The sequence below is a fragment of the Chlamydomonas reinhardtii genome, chromosome 4, assembly GCF_000002595.2.
Source record: "Chlamydomonas reinhardtii strain CC-503 cw92 mt+ chromosome 4, whole genome shotgun sequence".
Taxonomy (NCBI): domain Eukaryota; kingdom Viridiplantae; phylum Chlorophyta; class Chlorophyceae; order Chlamydomonadales; family Chlamydomonadaceae; genus Chlamydomonas; species Chlamydomonas reinhardtii.
Genome location: NC_057007.1, coordinates 3,125,549 through 3,141,727, shown reverse-complemented (window position 1 = coordinate 3,141,727; position 16,179 = coordinate 3,125,549). Strand labels below are relative to the sequence as shown.

The 16,179-nt window shown below is 65.1% G+C and overlaps 4 protein-coding genes across 4 annotated transcripts in view; 2 read left to right on the top strand and 2 right to left on the bottom strand.

Annotated features, from left to right (window-relative positions):
* Positions 1-2,168, top strand: part of CHLRE_04g226001v5 (uncharacterized protein) — a 5,516-nt gene extending 3,348 nt beyond the window's left edge. Inside the window, exons 6-7 of the mRNA XM_043061996.1 lie at positions 263-568; positions 879-2,168. Of these exons, the coding sequence (XP_042925348.1) occupies positions 263-568; positions 879-1,640 (1,068 nt within the window). The 3' untranslated portion in view covers positions 1,641-2,168. The remainder of the gene's footprint in view (positions 1-262; positions 569-878) is intronic.
* A 4-nt stretch (positions 2,169-2,172) lies between these two features.
* On the bottom strand, positions 2,173-8,062 carry CHLRE_04g225950v5 (uncharacterized protein). Its single transcript, XM_043061995.1, has 7 exons — positions 7,764-8,062; positions 5,991-7,587; positions 5,608-5,688; positions 5,257-5,376; positions 4,999-5,072; positions 4,343-4,703; positions 2,173-4,040 (listed from the first exon to the last, which is right to left on the bottom strand). The coding sequence occupies exons 2-7, from the start codon at positions 7,428-7,430 to the stop codon at positions 3,210-3,212; spliced, it is 2,907 nt and encodes a 968-aa protein (XP_042925347.1). The 5' UTR covers positions 7,431-7,587; positions 7,764-8,062; the 3' UTR covers positions 2,173-3,209.
* Positions 8,063-8,304: 242 nt separating this feature from the next.
* CHLRE_04g225900v5 (uncharacterized protein) lies at positions 8,305-11,072 on the bottom strand. Its single transcript, XM_001692164.2, has 6 exons — positions 10,798-11,072; positions 10,548-10,686; positions 10,278-10,356; positions 9,845-9,949; positions 9,603-9,664; positions 8,305-9,411 (listed from the first exon to the last, which is right to left on the bottom strand). Exons 1-6 carry the CDS (start codon positions 10,976-10,978, stop codon positions 9,318-9,320), a joined length of 660 nt encoding a protein of 219 aa, XP_001692216.1. The 5' UTR covers positions 10,979-11,072; the 3' UTR covers positions 8,305-9,317.
* Positions 11,073-11,182: 110 nt separating this feature from the next.
* On the top strand, positions 11,183-14,315 carry CHLRE_04g225850v5 (uncharacterized protein). Its single transcript, XM_001692272.2, has 6 exons — positions 11,183-11,616; positions 11,902-12,046; positions 12,421-12,499; positions 12,916-13,020; positions 13,262-13,323; positions 13,477-14,315. Exons 1-6 carry the CDS (start codon positions 11,436-11,438, stop codon positions 13,565-13,567), a joined length of 663 nt encoding a protein of 220 aa, XP_001692324.1. The 5' UTR covers positions 11,183-11,435; the 3' UTR covers positions 13,568-14,315.
* The last annotated feature ends 1,864 nt before the right edge of the window (positions 14,316-16,179 follow it).

Sequence of the window (16,179 nt, the reverse complement as noted above, 5' to 3'; positions counted from 1 at the left end):
GGGGGAGGGGAGGGGAGGGGAGGGGAGGGGAGGGGAGGGGAGGGGGCGGTTGCGGGACGAGAGCGGGAGTTGCGTAAGCTACTTGAGGGCGGGATGAGAGCGGTAGTTGCGTACGCTACTTGAATCGTGCTGTACCCTTGTGTTTTCAAAGCGTTGCCAATGATTCTAGGCTTGTGCATGCGCTCTGTGTCCGTCATGCGTCAATACTGCCCACGCCCCTGCACCTGTACCCGCATCCGCGCCTGTGCCCGCACATCTGCAGCTGGTGGTGTGGGACGTGCGCGGCGCCTCCTGCGGCCTCAGCAGCGGCATCAAGGGCATCGGGCAAGGCGGCGGCGGAGCCAGCATGACCAGCGGCATCGGCGGCGGCGGCAGCAACGGCGGGATCATGTCCCTGGGCGGCTGCCGGCCGGCGCCAAACGGCGGCGCCGCCGGCGCCGCCACGGCGGCGGTGGTTGGCAGTTGGGAGTTGCGCGGTCCGCTGGCGGCGCTGGGCTGCTGGCAGCCGGTGGTGGCGGGGCTGGCGGCGGACCCGCGGGACAGCAGCCGCCTGGCGCTGCTGATGATGGTGTGTGGGTGTGTGGGTGGGTGGGTGTGTGGGTGGGTGGGTGGGTGGGTGGGTGGGTGGGTGGGTGGGTGGGTGGGTGGGTGGGTGGGTGGGTGTGTGGGTGTGTGGGTGTGTGGGTGGGTTGGTGCGTGGGTGTGTGGGTTGGTGGGTGGGTGGGTTGGTGTGTGGGTGGGTGGCGTAGCGGCCGCACTCTGGTGGGTATCCTTAGTGGCTGTCATCACACAGTTCACTCAGTTGCACATCTTCCCCCACTCGTACTACACCACATGCCAACCAACACAAGCCACACCACCCACACAAAAATCCACAGGACGGCTCGTCCGCGCTGTGGAACCTGGCGGCGGGGGCGCCCAGTCACGCCTACCCCGCGCCCTCGCCCCTCACCGCAGCCTACGCCGCGGCGGCGGCGGCGGCGGCAGCCACAGCCGAGGCGGCTGCAGCCGTGGCTGCAGCCGGCGGCGCCGCCGCCGGCAGCGGCGTCACGACTGCCAGCCTGGCGGCTCTGCTGTGCTCGAGGCCGGCGGCGATGGGGGACGCGGTGGCGGCGACCGCGGCGGCGGGGGGTCCGCTGGGGGGCCTCAAGGGCGTGTGTGGTCTGGTGGGCGCGATGCAGGGCGCCTGGGATGCCGACGTGTGCGGCTTCTGGCACCCTGCTGCGCTGCTCCGACAAAGCGCCTCCGTCGCAGCTGGCGCCAGCGGTGGCGAGGGTGGCGCGGCGGCAGCCCCGACGATGACGCGGCCAGGCCTAGTGCTTTCTGACTTCCGGCCCGCGAGCCGTAATGCAGAGCTCGCAGTGGAGGCGGCAGTGGAAGCCATGGCGACAGCTAGGGCCTCCGCGACAAGCACTTTGGCAGGCGGCGGCGCGGCCGCCAGCGCAGCGGGAGTGCCGTCGGCACCTTCTGCCAGCTACCTGGCCGCTGCCGCGTTGGCGGCGGCGCAGCTGCGGCGGCGGGCGGCGGCGGTGACCGTGCCGCTGGAGAGCTGGCCGCTGAGTGTGGCGTGTGTGGGCGAGACGGGGGACGTCATCTGCGGGACGCTGGGTGGCGAGCTGTTGCATTGGGCCAAGTGCTGAGCGGCGGCGGCGGCGGGGCGTGTGCCGCGCAGGTATCCCGCCGGGATGCGGATGGTGTCGCAGTAGGGAGGAGGGCACGTGGTGGTCAAGGAGACTGCTGAGTGATGCCAACAGGCAACTTGGGGTAGGGAGGATACGTATTAGGTAATGCATTTCGCTTTGGTGAGTGGTGGCTAAGTGTGACATTATAGGGCGTGTTTTCGCCCGGCTCGCCGCAGCCCATTCACAGTCGCACGCTCCCAAGCCGCCCACGTTCATCCCGTTCACAGATTCGCATGCACATGAGCTTTCACGTCCCATGTGCCTTGCCGGCCAAGTCAACGGACGCTGGAGTGTCCATGCGGGGACTGGAAGTCTGGAACGTCCATGCATGGGGAGCATGTGCTAGCAGCTAGAAGCTTCTTGCTTTGGGGGCGCCCGTTGACCTCGGCGGCTCGGCACCATCATGACTCCAGGCTACTGCTCGTGCTACTGCTCGTACCGACGAAACCCGCCTGGACCTTGTGTGCGCGGGGCCGTTTAGATATCTGCCATGCCGTTATCGTTACATAAGCTCGCGGTGGCAAGTTCCGCGATGCTGTACGGTAAACCCAGTCAGGACGCCCATCTCACTAGTGAGCGCGGCACCTGCAGCTGGGCATCACCTTTCGCCGTTCAGACTTTCACCCCCCCCCCCCACCACCAAACACACGAACACCGATGTGTGGCAGCGGTGATTGACAGCTCGAAACCTGAGACGCCGCCGTTGAGCGCAGTCACAACAGCGCTGCACATCCACTTTCACCAAGATGACACACATGATCCCGCCGCGCGACGAGGCGTATGCCGGGTCAGCCCTCCCTGCGGCGCCAGCCATGGACTGGCACCGCGCCGCTTCCGCATCCCATACTCTGTCGAGGCCAACACCTAATCTCGTTCTCACCACCCCTACCGTTCCAACGTTTGCACCTCGCATACGCTTATATGGCGACATCGTTCAACATACGCGTCGGTGTCCACACGGGCTGCGCACCCGCAGCCATTTTGACACTTGCTTCAGGCGCCATTCAAGTAACTCAGCCAAGCGGTACGGTAGTCAAGTCCTTGGCGGACTTATGCTTAACATGTCAAACCAAGTAACAAACACGCGCCTCGGCAATGCGTTACTGCTACGGCGCTGCGTCCATGGCTCCATGCCATACTGGCGCCGCCGGCGCCGCGGCGCCACTCTGAGAGGGCACGTCACGCATCCGAAACAAGTGCCCCCACTGCCGTGCACGCGAAGCGCCACCAGGGTCCAGCGGCTCCTTCTGCTGCGTGGCTCCTTCTGCTGCGTGGCTCCTTCTGCTGCAACGTCCTAGCCCTCACGCGGTCACGCCCTAGCCCTCACGTCCCAGCCCTCAGCCTCATGGGGATCACACAGCCCACCTATGCGGGCGGCCGCCGCCACTGCCGCCCCCTCCTCGTCCTCGTCTAGATAGCGCCTCCGCGTCTCGTCCTCACCCTGACGGCGCCGCCGGCTGCTTGTACATCACAACCGCCGGAGCCATCGCCCCGGTCCCCGGGCGCCATCACTCTCGGCTGCAGACCTCACGGGTACATCGCCTGAAGCTGCGCTGCCGCCTGCATCGCGCCCGGCGTCATAGCGCCACCGCCACCAGCACCAGCAGCAGCAGCCGCCGGCGGCTGGGCCACAGCCTGCGGCGCCACAGCCGCCAGCCCGGGCTGCATGGGCGCATAAGCTGACGGCGGCGCAGGCGCCGCAGCCAGCGGCACACCGGGCTGCATTGACGGCGGCGCCGCTGCCGACGGAGCCACGCCGTTGGTACCTACCGCCAACCCGCCGGCGCCTCCACCAGGCCCCGGCGCCATGCTGAGGACCGGTTGCGAGAACGCCGTCGCCGCAGGGATACCCGGAGCGGCAGGCGCGGCCCTTGGAGGCGCCATGACCGTCCCTGACGCCGCCGGCACGCCATGCACCCCATTTGGCAGCCCGGCGCCGCCCGACGGCCCGCCCGCTCCAGTTCCAGCTCCAGTTCCAGTTCCGGCTGCCGCTGCTGCCGCCGCCACCGGGCCCGCGTGCCCTGCCCCAGTTGGGTGCGGGTGCGCAGGGTGGGCGTGTGGATGCGGGTGGCCGTGCGGAGCCGCCGGCGCAGGCGGCGGCGGCGGCGGCGGCGCCGTCAGGCGCTTCATCGCCGCCAGCTGCACCGCCTTGCCGCACTTGCTGATGAAGCGGGCCAGGCTGGAGGCGTAGAGGGAGGCGGGCACGTCGCAGGAGGGGTAGGCGGGCTGCAGCGAGGGGCGCACCAGCGTGAAGGGCAGCCCCTCGGCGTTGGTGCCGGTGGCCAGGCCGCCCATGCCCGCGAATGGCGCGGTGGACAGCGGCGGCCGCGACTTGTAGGAGAAGCGGTCGTCGCCCAGCTGTGTGTTGGCAAGGAGGTGGGGATGGTGAGGATAGCGGGGATGGTAGGGGTGGTGGGGATGGTTGGGAGGAACGGATGGGAAGGGAGAAAGGGAGGAGAGTCAAGGCATCGTCGCGCCACAGCCTGCTCAATGAGTAGTACCTGCTGCCCTCGCCATTGAAGAGCCAGCCCTGAACTTAGGCGAATGGCCCTGGCCCTCTGGCCCGGGCCCCTCCGCTAGCGACAACCCGCTCTGGTCTGCTCCTGTGCTCCTTCCCCGCTCTGTTCCCCACTCTTCCCACAGCCCGCCACAACTCTCACCGTGGCCGCATACAGCCTCCGCGCGTCCGCCTCGATGACACGGATGCCCTGGTTGCGGTGCTTGCGCCGCCCCGCCGCGCCCGCGCCGCCCGCCGCACCCGGCCCGCCCACGCCGCCCGGCCCCACGCCGCCGGCGCCGCCCAGCCCTCCCGGGCCGCCCTCGCCACCCAGCCCCAGCCCGTCGTCGCGTAGGGCGCCGGGCCCCGGCCTGCGCTCGCGCAGGCGCGACTCGAGCATGAGCGAGGCGGCCTCCGCCGCCTCCGCCGCGCGTTGGCGCTTGAGCTCGGCGGGGTCTCGCTCGTTTCCGAACTTGTCGAAACGCGGGCCGGCGGAGGTGTAGCGCGGCTGCAGCGGGATGGCCCTGTGGAGAGAGTGGAGGCGTGAGGATTGCGCGGTTCGGGGAGGGGTGTGATGTGCGCAGGAATGAAGTGACGACTGAGGCTGGGTCGGGGGTTGTAAGTACCAGCCCAAGCTCAACCATATCAAGTTAAGCGAGTGGAGCACAGGCAGAGGCGTGGGGGTGCGGCGAGGACAGATCCCGTCCTGTCCTGGGCAGGGGCGACCGCCGGCGACTCCCCCTCGGCGGGTCCCTTCCCCATTCAGCATCCCCCACCCACATCCCGTGAGACCGCACTTAGCCCACGCCGCCCACTCACGTGGCGCCGTCGCCCGCGGGCTTACGCAGGTCACGCCACACACTGGCCGCCACACCTCGGTAGTTTTGCATGCCCTGTGGAAGATTGGAGACGCGGGTGTGTCGCGGTATTGAGGTGTGGACGTGCGCGGCGGTGTTGCGTGGCGCAAGGAAAGTGCATGCAGGTGTCGTAGCAATGGTCGCAATCGTATCGCTAATATCTTGATTCTTTATTTCTTCGCGCTCATATGTTGATAATTTCTTTCTTCCTCGCTCCCACCTGCCGCCCGCAGCTGATGTACTTGAGGCTCATCTTCTCCATGAGGTCGGCGTGCCACCAGGCATTGGAGCCCTCGGGGTTGTAGGTCTTGGCGTTGTTGGTCATCTTCAGCAGGTCAGCCTGAGAGAGGGAGAGACAAAGAGAGAGAGAGAGAGGATGCAAGGAACTAGAGATAAGATGCTCCGTATCGAAGCACAGTTTCTGTAAGTCGGACTGGTGGTATCCCGATGTGAACAACGCCCGCGGCACAGCGGCATCCCGTGCTCACACATGCCCTCTCCCCTCCCCCGCACCAACCTACCCTCACCCTCCTCCATTGTCGGTTACCTCACTCCTCCCCACTCCTCTTACCTCCAGGCTGCCCCACGTGTCGTAGCAGCCCTCCGCCAGCCGCTGCCGGATGAGGGACAGGTCGATGGGGTCCTTTATCACCTACAGGAGGGAGGCGGGCAGGGAAGGCGGGAGGTGGGTACGTCAAGGTGGTCAAGGCGCCGCGAGCGTACTGCCGGGGTGACGTCATTTGACGGAGTGCAATTGGGACAGGAAGGCGAAGGCACCATGGCCTGGCTGACGCCTCCGGCTGATGCACCGGTCTGCCCCGCATGCACATTCGCGCATGCAAGCCACTGCTCCCGCTCCTGATTGCAAATACACCAGTGCCAGTGCGTGTTCCTAAACCCGCCCTCTAGCCCCCCGCCCTCAAGGCATCCGCCCACAAGCCGCTCGCCGCTCACCTCCGAGTAGCCAGGCGCCAGCTCATCCGTCACCGGCTTGGCGAACAGCCCATCCTTGTCCTGCTTCACAATCTGCTCGAAGCAGCGCTCCAGCTCAAACTTGTTCGCATGGTCGCGACTACCGCCGCGCCCGCGCCCCGCCGACGCCGCTGCCACCACCGCGCCGCGGCCGGCGGCGATGCCCAGCCCGCGGCCCAGCCCACGGCCGCGGCCGCGCGCCAGCCCGCGTCCCGCCAGACCGCCGCGTGCAAGCCCGGGCCGCGCCACGGCGGGCGCCGCCACCGGCACTGCGCCGCGGCCCGGCCCCCGGCCGCGGCCCCGGCCGCGGCCGCGCTTTGGCGGCGCGAAATCCGGATCTGGCCCGAAATCGTCGTCCACGTCGTCAAGGATGTCGTCCAGGCCGGCGGCGCCCGCCGCCGCCGGTTTCGTGGACGCGACAGCGGGGCGCGTGGTGGTGGTGATCACGGGTTTGGTCGTCACCGTGGCGCCCGCGCCGCCCAAGCTGGCCATGGGCATCTTAAGCTTGATGCGTGGTAGACCCATGGAGGCCCCGGCGGGGCGTATGCCGCCCGCGCCCCCGCCGGCTCCGCCAGCCCCGGGCGCGGCTCCGCCGCCGCCTGGCAGAGGCGCGCCGGCGCCGCCGGCGTCCGCCGGCGCGCCGCCGTCCCCGTCGCCGGCGCCGCCGCGCGCGATGCGAGCCGCCAGACTGGCTATGTTCATGTTAGGCATTTTCATTTTCAGTTTGATCTTTGGCGCTGCCGGAGCGGCGCTGGGCAGCGGCGCGAACAACGCCTCCTGTGGCGGCGCCGGTGCCGGGGCTGGGGCTGGCGCCGGTGCTGCTTTCACGCCGCTTCCGAAGCCACCGAGCCGCAGTTTGAGGGCCAGGCGCGGCGCCGGGGCGGCGGCAGCGCCCCCAGCGCCCGTGCCGCTCGGGAGCGGCGCTGTGCCGGCGGTGCCGGTGGCGCCCCGCGCGCTGCCCGGCCCTGGGCCTGCTGGCCCTGCCGCGCCACCTGCGTTTGCTGGCCGTGGCGGCTCCGCTGCCGGCGCCGGTGCTGGCGCTGCGGGCCTAGGCGCCGCGGGCGCGGGCGCCGGTGCTCCGCCAGCTCCGGCTGCTGCTGCGGCCGCTGCCGCTGCCGCGGCCGCCGCAGCCGCGGCCTTGGCGCCGGGCAGCGCAATCTTCAGGCGCGGCGGTGCCATTGCGCCCGCCATTGTAGACGCGGTCGCGGGCTTCTTCAGCGGCGGGCCGGAGGCCGAGGGCGGCGCCGGCACTGCCGATGGCGCGCCCCCCTCCGCCGTCGTTCCATCTCCGGGCGGGTCCTTGCGCTTCCTGCTGGCCGTTGCGCCTGTCGACGCAGTCGGCTGCGCCGGTGTCGTCGCGCCGCTGCTAGGATCCGCCTGGCTGGCGCTCGGCTGCCCGCCCACCTTCAACTTAAGCTTCATGGCCCCTGCTGGCTGTTCGGGACCGGGTCCGAGCTGAACCCACCGACCGAGTCAACAACTACTGCATCGGCGCGTCCCTAAGCTCCGAACAGGCCTCCGTCATGGCCCCGCTGCCGGGGCCAGGTGCGGAGGCCGCTAATAGTCGCTGCTGAAATGCCTGCAACGCGAAATGGAAGCCAATCCTGTGAGCCCACAAGGCGCATGCGCAGTCTATCCACCGTCCCCAAGGGTATCAACCTAGAAATACTCGCACTACGCGTCGCCGTGCAGGCGGTTGAGAGAACTGCTAGGAGATCCTAGGCCAAAAAGCAGGAATGGCGACGGGTGTCTCACCAGGGTGTTCAGGGGTGACAGGGGAGGTCAGGGGGGAACCTAGTTACTCAAGTGAGTGTCTGTGTGTGCCGAACGGGTCTGCGGGCGCTGCGATGGCGCTGGTGGACGCAATGAGCGATTGCTTCCATGCAGTAGTTCAGCTTTGACTCGCCCGGCAAATTTTGCAGCCAGAACACGATATATCAGCTGGTCGCTACGGCTTGTGGAGGGAAGCGCACTGTCTCGCGGCATGGAATGCTGCAGGATGCCGGGGCCCAGGCGCTTGCGGCCTGCTGAATTGACCAAAACATATAGAGGTCATAGGTTGGTTTTGAAGGAGCCGGCCGTGAGCGCGGTTGCTGCCTAAGGCACCCACCCGCCGCTCCCAAGTCCCCAAGCCGCCCCTTGAACTTTAAGTCCCCGGGCCGCAAGGGCCCGCGTTCGAAGGCTCGAAGCGAGACGGTGGCGGCCTCGGTTGCGGGCACTTTATTCAGGCGCTAGCGGTACAAACTGACGCATGTGGATTGGTACTCCAAGGGATGGGGGAGCGTGTCGGACCTGACATGGCTGCGCCTTACATTCGGGCACACCCGGCCTAGATAGCCTAAACGGCTAAAGCGTCGCCCCGGCCGCCCGGCGCAACTGGCCATCATCATGCAAGGACGTTGCATACCGTACACAACCACTGGTGTAGTATCCCTACAGTTATGCTATACCGTACATACTGCAGGGGTCATGCATGGATGCCCCAACCGCAAGTGCAGGCTACCCGCCAAAACATGCCCCTTGAGCATCGTCCTTCCCCCAATAACTCCCCAAACAGCAGCATATGGAGCACTACTAGTTTCTTTTGCCCTTTTAATGTTCTACCTACGCCCTCCCATACTGCATGCATGTAGCTTGCCCCCGCACCCTGCCTGGACAGGCAAGGTTTCAGTTCCCTCTCTTGACCTTAGTCCTACAGCCACACGCAAAGAACAAAGAACCATCGACCAAACACCAGCGGCCGCCACGCATTGCGTTAGCGGTGAAGCATTGTTAGCTATAAATCAGCCTCGAGCGGGAGAATCTGGTCCCTGGAGGTGCTAATATGGTCGCGCACTTGCCGAAGCACGACTCTCTATTAAGTCAACCTGCGTGCTCATTGACACACACAGACACGCCGTCACACAACATGATTTCGCCGACAGCCCCCTCGCACCGTGTTTGCATGCCACCTGCACTCTTGCTGCCACTGGGCAGCTTCAGTCCACACCCGGCGCCCAGTACCGGCACGCATTACCCGGCTGGGTACCTGCCACACGAGGCGACCGTCATCACGCCAAGCGCCCGGCGTCGTGCCGACCGCATAGGGGCACGACGTCCGGGCAAGCGTGGTCTGTAGGGTGTGATGCTTTATACCCAGAAACCCATGTTGACAACCCGGCTCCATCGGCTCCTCGCCTTGGTACAGCTGCTATGATGCCCTGTGCCAGACTCCAGCAGGCCTGCCTGCCGGTCGGACGTGACCGCCTCTCATCCCTTCCTGGACCCCTCCCGGCGCGTGAGCAGGGCCCAGGACGATACAGGGCTGCCCTACTTGGTGCAGTTCTTGCCACCGGTGAAGCAGACCAGAAGGAAGATGACCACCGCCAGCAACAGGATTGCAAACAGCACGATCAGTTTCATCCTGTCGTGGGACCGAGCGGGGCACATTGCGAGGAGGGCGCGCATGAATGCAGCAATCGGCAATGGGTTTCAGCGAATGGCAGGAGCCCCGTTTCCATGGATGTGCACGCTGCCGATCAGGTATGCACGATCACACAACGCAGGCTCGCGCCCTATCTCGCCCGCTCACATACGGTCATACATGCCACCCACCTGCAGTTCTGCCACCACATCTTGTTCCGCAGCTGCCGTCCCTTCTTTTGGAACTGCTCCGCCTGCGGGTTGCACGTTTCACGTTGCATTGGCACCTTGTCATACCCACACCGCCCGCAGACCATTCCATAACCGCAAGTTGCAATGCGCCCCGTCATGCCAACCGAAGGTCTTCCAAACCCCTACCCAAACCGTCCCTCACACCTTCGTCCCTCCCTCCCTTCCCCTTCACCCCACCCCACCTGGTTGCGCAGGTCGTCGGTCTTGTCCACCAGCAGCTCGATCTTCTCGCCGCGCTCCAGCACCTTCTCAATGTTCTCCACCATCACGTCCTTCACCTCGTTCACCTGCCCAGTGTCCAGGATAGGCAGCAATATGCACATGTTTGGTATGTTGCGACTGGCGTGTTCCGGCATGGTGTGCATAATGGTGTTCGTGTAAGCGTACGCGTGTCGGGGGTCCGGTCGCGTGCACGGCGGCGGCGTGATGCCGCTCGGCCGCTAGAGGCCACCGCACCCTGCCCTGCCTTTTTTCATACCAAAAACGACCTTGAATCCTCACGGCCTTCTCTTTCGTAAGCTTGCAGCCAACTCACCCGCGCTGCGACCGTGCGCAAACCTGCAGCACCAACAAATTCCCGCCGCCCTGCCCGCCCGCCCAGACCTCCCAGCCCACCTTCTTCTGCACAGCTGCAATCTTGGAGATCTCCTCCGGGTGATCCATGCAGTACTCCATGTGCGACTTCAGCCGTGGCCTGCATAGGGTTGGCAGTAAGCGCCCCGTATGAATTACAACGCCCTGCCACCTCTCAGATATGTGTCAACCAGACCAGAGTTCTGGCACGTGCCCGTCACTGCTGCCCACATCGGGTGTCGATCCGGCACGCGCACATGACACCTGCCCCTGCGCCCATGCAACCAATTCCAAACCCGGGCGGAGACCCACCCGAAGGTCCGGTCCATGGAGAGCGCCGCTGCCGTGCGCGCCTTCTCCGCGTACTTCTCCTCAAACTCGTCCCGCACCCGCTCCAGGAACGCGAACGGAATTTGACGTCCATATGCTTCATCCGCAACCACCAGGTAGGCTGCAGGCAAACGGGCAGCGGGCGCGGGGACCGTCGGAAGGTGGCCTCGGCGTTGGCATGGCTTTCAAGCTCCGGGCCCGACGCCCTGCAGCTGTCCCACTCGTGACTTACTGAATCCGTTAGCCACGAGGAAGTTGAAGGTGTGCCGGTCGCACGCAATCGTAAATTTAGGCTCCGGGTTGGCCAACTTCTGAAGGCATTCTATCGCGACAGTGTTGAAATTGCCCGAGTAGGGCGTGTACTCTGCAAGGACAGTGGTCCCTCGAGCCACAAAAGCGTAAATTAGCGGCATAGTCGAGCAGGAGCTCAAGTGGCGGGATCAATGCTCAATTCAGTAGCGCCCTAGTTGAGCAAAATGCGGATGTAAGTTGGTACAGGTGTTTCAAATTAAAGTATGAAGGCTAATGCGTTGGAGTCGCCTGTACAACGCCACGTCTGGGGACCGAGGGCCAGACTCCCTGTCAGCGATGGGCCAGTTGCCCCCCAAAATTTGCCCAAACTCACCCAATACAGCTCTGCTCACACACATTGCTACTCCATACACTTTGACGCTTCGCCTCTTGAACAAGAAAACTCAGACCTGTGGCACAACACCTGTGACGCCCGCGTTCGGACGCAATTCAGACCATGTTACAAGTGTTGAACATGATAAGCACACGTTCCAATAGATAACCTCTTGAGCGACTGAGCGTTCTCTTTGTGGGAATGCACTCGTAGTTGAGCCAGCTCAAACCTTTGGCCGCGTGCCAATGCCGCTTGTTTATTCGTGCATCTCGCTGCTCCATGGTGTCACGTTAGCGGAGTATGCGGCGTTTGCCGGGAATTTCGGCGCGGTAGCCAAGGAGTACCTTGCCCGGACGACTGGGGAGGGCAAACTCTCCTATGCCGTGGACGGGCACACCTTCACGGTCCTGTGCCGCGGAGGCTTCGGTGAGATCCATTCACTCTTCGCATGTAAAGGCTGGGGGCACCACAGGGCCTCGGAGGGAAGAAGCGGAAGGCGCGGGCGCAGGGACTGGACTGGAAGGGTAAACACGTGAAGAGCCGACCCACTCACCCACAGCCCCGGGTCGTGTGGATGCGCGGTACCGACAAAGGTAGCCGGCAGCCTGTAATGCGGTATGACATCTGATGCAGAATGTAGCAGTGCGCGACTGGGGCTCCTAGCCGACGCTGTCTGGCCCCGCCGCGCCCTGTGACTGTACCCGGTCGCAGTGTTTTTAGTGGCGGCGGATGAGGCGACGGGGAAAACAATCCCCTCCGCCTTCGTCGACAAGGTGGCGGATGAGTTTACGTCCAAGTATGCGGACAAGGCGGCCGGCCTGGCGGGCAAGGAGGGGGGCCTCCAGTCATCTTTTGGGTAAGCACAAGTGCTGTGGCGCGCCGTGAGCGCTGGGCGTGGCGGCGGGGCGGGTGTGAAGGTATCATAGGGTGGGGAGCGTGTGGCGGGGCGCTTTGGGGCGCGGGGCCCAACATGGTACTCTAAACGGGGTGCTGGGACGTGTATGGTTGCACGGAGTGAGATTCAGCCCTGGCTGGCTGTCAGTTGGCGCGGGTTGCGGAGCGGTTCAGGGTCACCCAGTGGCTTGGGTGGCAGCCTCCGCAGCTCTGACGGCCTGTTGCACCGGACCGCGGGATGGCTACGGGCGAAGATGACACCTAAAATACGCGGCGGCGATCCGGCTGGACCGGGGTTAGCTTTGACGTTTTTCTGTGGACTTGGCGCCCCCGCAGCAAGCAGCTCAAGTCTACGATGGAGCACGCGACGCAGTACCCGGAGGAGTACTCCAAGGTGGCGTCCGTGCAGAAGAAGGTGAGGGGGTACGCAGCAGCTGCTGGGGAGGCAGGCGGGGTGGCCATGGAAGCTGGAACTTGGCCGACTACAAGGAACGCCTTTGGGAAGGAGGGTCATGCTGCCAGGCAGCCGGAGGCAGCGGGGAGGTCATGTGGCAGACGGGCGATGCCATGCGGCGGACAGTTACTGGGACCACACATGGGAGCAAAATGTGGGCAGCAAGGCGTGGGCAACCCGAGGCAGGCTCTGGGAAAGGGCATGGGGGATACGGGCTGGTGGCGGTGCGGTACCGTAGTCGGGCGCAACCCGACCATCAAGGGGCGGGGGCCCAAGAGGTTGCCGGTATGTGGGGCACTACACATGTTGCTGGAATTAAGCCGTCACGAAGTGGGCTGGTGCGTCTGTGTGTTTTGTGTTGTGTGTGTCACGTCCAGGTGGATGAGGTGAAGGGCATCATGACGGAAAACATTGACAAGGTGCTGGCGCGCGGCGAGAAGCTGGAGCTGCTGACCGACAAGACCGAGAACCTCATGTTTGAAGTGGGTAGAAGCTTAGCAGCTGTTGCTTTGTGAGGAGCAAGCAAAGGGTGTATTGTCTGTATGGATATGTCTAAAGAGCGGCTGGGCGTGCTGTGACGCGTGGCTGGGCACACGTGGGACTTGGGGCTGGCGCATTGTAGGCGACAAGTATGTGCAGACATACAACTCGCTACTCAGTTACTGACATTTCATACGCTCACATCGCCCTCGCCCTCCCGCTCTACCTTTGCGTTAACCACAGTCGGACCGCTTTGTGCGGACAGGGCGAGCGCTCCGCCGCAGGATGTGGATGCAGAACTGCAAGTGAGTTGTAGGGGGTGGGTTAGTGGGATGCAAAACTCCAAGTGAGTTGTTGCAGGTGGGTTAGTGTTTAAGAACATTAAAGAGAAGCAAAGGGCTCCCACCCTGCATGGTTTCATAGCTGCGGTTTATGAAATGACACCTTGCTTCCCGCAGGATGAAGATCGTGGTGGCTCTGGCGGTCATCCTGCTGGCGGTGGTCATCTTCCTGCTGGTCTGTTTCTCGGGCGGCAACTGCCTCAAGTAAACATGGGGATCTGAGGCATCAACCGGTGACGGGATTCCTTTCGCTACAGAGAGCTTTATTCTTGGTTATAAGTAACTTGCGCCGGTTGCACTGGTGGTGGGTTTTGCGCCGAAGAGGGAGCGTGGCGCTGAGTTGTTGAATGACGTTGGGGCTTGTGTGCGCGGCCTGCGTCAGCAGGCAAAGCTACTGCGTATTTCGGCTGGCGTGCGTCATTCCTTACGCTCCATCAGGTAGCTGCAGCAGGTGCTGCACAATGAAGATGGCAGGGCCCGTTCACACCAGCTGGAATAGCATTTGCTGAGCACGTGGCTGGACATTGGCGGCCTGGATTCGGTCAGCTTTCCTCAGGGGTGGCGTCATGGGTCATACATCTTTGACTCGTTGCAACCTGCTATCAAAGATAGCTCCACGGCTGCTACCTGCTGCTACCTGAGCCACCTTTGCAAAGCGCGCGTCTGGGGGCCGACGGCGTGCAGCAAGACGGAAGTTGATGGCATGTGTGCGAGTTTTGCACTTGCCGTGTGAGGAGGTGCCAGGATTCGTGAGAGACTGCCCCGGTGTGCAGCATGGGTGTGGTGTGGCCATGCGGGCCAAGGGGCGATGTGGGCGTGATGTGATTGGTTTGCCGGACAAGGGGGTGTCAGCTTTGTCGTGCTTTGTACAGGTGGAAACAGGGCTGAGCCCCCCACGAGCGTCACCCGAACCTTATGCCTGACAAGTTATTATCTCCGTGTAATAAACACCTTAGGAAGACGACAACAATGAGCCTACTCTTCGGCTCCCTTTGGAAGCAGAGTGGCGAGCTCGCGAATCTTCACGCAACCCTTTTCACCGCGGCCCAGCAGCCTGACAACATTAGAGAAGCAGAGACGAGCCCTCAAACCAGGCGCAGGCGCGCGCTGGCTGTAGTTCTGGCGGGTGACGCGCCGCCCGAGCACGCTGCTCACGCTGCGGCTTGCCTGCAGTGCGTCGGCCTTCACGGCCTCTACGCCACTGCTTTTGCTAAAGCAGGACATGTGGCCGCGTACATGCTGCAGGGCGCCGGCGAGGAGAGCGAGGCGATCGCAGCGGGCGCGGGCGCGGGCGAGGCCGCGGCGGCGGCGGGCATTGGGGCGGCGCTGCGCTCCGAGGCGACCGTGAAAGCTGTGGTGGTGGCCGCCGCAATTGAGGCCCGGATGAGGGCCAACCAGGTAGACCCCCGCCCCCCGCCCTCCCCCCCGCCCCGCCCCTACCTGCACATGTGCATGCAACCCCACCAATCCGCCAACCCTGAACGCTGCGCATGCCCTACCCTGTCACGGCTCGCCCAACTAGCCCTCGTGTCACAAGTGCGCCTGCCCGCCTCCCAACAGGCAGACGTGCCGCCAGAGGACGAGATGGTCATGGCGGAGCCCTTCACGGCGCTCTGCCGCCGGGGCGGCGCAGACCTCAGCGCTCCAGCGGCGGTGCTGTGGCAGTTCCAGGACGCGTGTTGCTTTGCCGGCATCAGCAGCTGCGCTGGCATACATCTTCCCCCTCCCCGACCACCCGGAGCTGACAGAGGAGATGCCGCTGGGGGCCTGGGTCGCCATTGCAGCTGCCCGGATGGGCTTAGCAAAGCTGCTGTGGGCCGCGCGGACACCTAGCGCTGTGGGGGCCAGCATTGCGGGGTTGGACTGGGGCCCGGCACCAGGCAGCAGCGGGGACACCAGCGCGCCGGCAAAGGCAGAGTTGGCGGCCTACATGAGCCAAACCTGCCGCATCCGCCGCGGCAGCCTCCTGGATGTTGCTCTCTGGCGCCAGGCAGTGATTGCGGCGCCGGCCAACAACGCGCGTGAGGTGTGGGCAGCCATGCTGTGCGGCCGCATGGTCATGTACATGCGGCCGCCGCTGGGCTGCGCCGCCGGCCGCGCGCTGGCCAAGACCCTTATCCACCAGCCGGCGGCGGTGCAGCACGACCAGCTAGCAGCTCATGAACAGCGTGGCTTCCAGCCTGCACGCTGGGGTCGGCCGCCTGCAGCAGCGGAGCGCACGTGGGGTGCCGGCGTCGGAGGCCATCCAGGAGGCAGCAGAGTTCCAGCGGGACGCCGTCGCTGCGCAGGCCGCGTGGTTCCAGCAGCGTGTTGCGGGGCTGTATGCGGACCAGGTGGCTGTAGCGCAGCAGCAGCGCAGCCGGGAGACGATGAGCAGCTACTGCCGCCTGGACGCTGGCACCAACCTCTGCGCGATCACTATCAACACCGCAGCGCTGCGGGAGCTGCAGTCACTGCACACGGGGTGGTGGGCAGACCAGCAGCGGCAGCAGCAGCAGGCGGCGGCTCAGCTGATGCAGGAGTTGGGTGTCGGTGGCGAGCCGGAGGCGCAGGAGGCTGCGCGTGCCGCTGCCCTGGCGGAGGCGCAGGCGGCTGCAGCAGCGGTTCCCGCGGGCCTAGTCGCCACCGCCGCCAGCGCATGTGCTGCGCTGGGCAATGGTGGGGCGATGGTGGGCGCTGCGGGCTGGCTACTCCGCCGCCGCCGCTGCGCTGAGGCCGCGGCGGCGGTTGGCGAGGCTGCGCGTACAGTCCAGGGGATGCTGGCGGGTATGGCAGTGGGGCGGCCCGGGGCTGCCGCACTTGCGGCGGCGCTGGTGGAGC

Bases quoted from the DNA above. Each gene is read 5' to 3' on its own strand.
- CHLRE_04g225850v5 (XM_001692272.2), top strand. From the start codon at position 11,436: ATGCCGCTTGTTTATTCGTGCATCTCGCTGCTCCATGGTGTCACGTTA. The intron at 12,047-12,420 runs GTAAGCACAAGT...GCGCCCCCGCAG, and splicing joins GGCCTCCAGTCATCTTTTGG to CAAGCAGCTCAAGTCTACGA. The intron at 12,500-12,915 runs GTGAGGGGGTAC...TGTCACGTCCAG, and splicing joins TGGCGTCCGTGCAGAAGAAG to GTGGATGAGGTGAAGGGCAT.
- CHLRE_04g225900v5 (XM_001692164.2), bottom strand. From the start codon at position 10,978: ATGCCGCTAATTTACGCTTTTGTGGCTCGAGGGACCACTGTCCTTGCA. The intron at 10,687-10,797 runs GTAAGTCACGAG...GTTTGCCTGCAG, and splicing joins CCTCGTGGCTAACGGATTCA to CCTACCTGGTGGTTGCGGAT. The intron at 9,665-9,844 runs GTGGGGTGGGGT...TGCAACCCGCAG, and splicing joins CCGACGACCTGCGCAACCAG to GCGGAGCAGTTCCAAAAGAA.
- CHLRE_04g225950v5 (XM_043061995.1), bottom strand. From the start codon at position 7,430: ATGAAGCTTAAGTTGAAGGTGGGCGGGCAGCCGAGCGCCAGCCAGGCG. The intron at 5,689-5,990 runs GTGAGCGGCGAG...TCCCTCCTGTAG, and splicing joins TGGCGCCTGGCTACTCGGAG to GTGATAAAGGACCCCATCGA. The intron at 5,377-5,607 runs GTAAGAGGAGTG...TCCCTCTCTCAG, and splicing joins ACACGTGGGGCAGCCTGGAG to GCTGACCTGCTGAAGATGAC.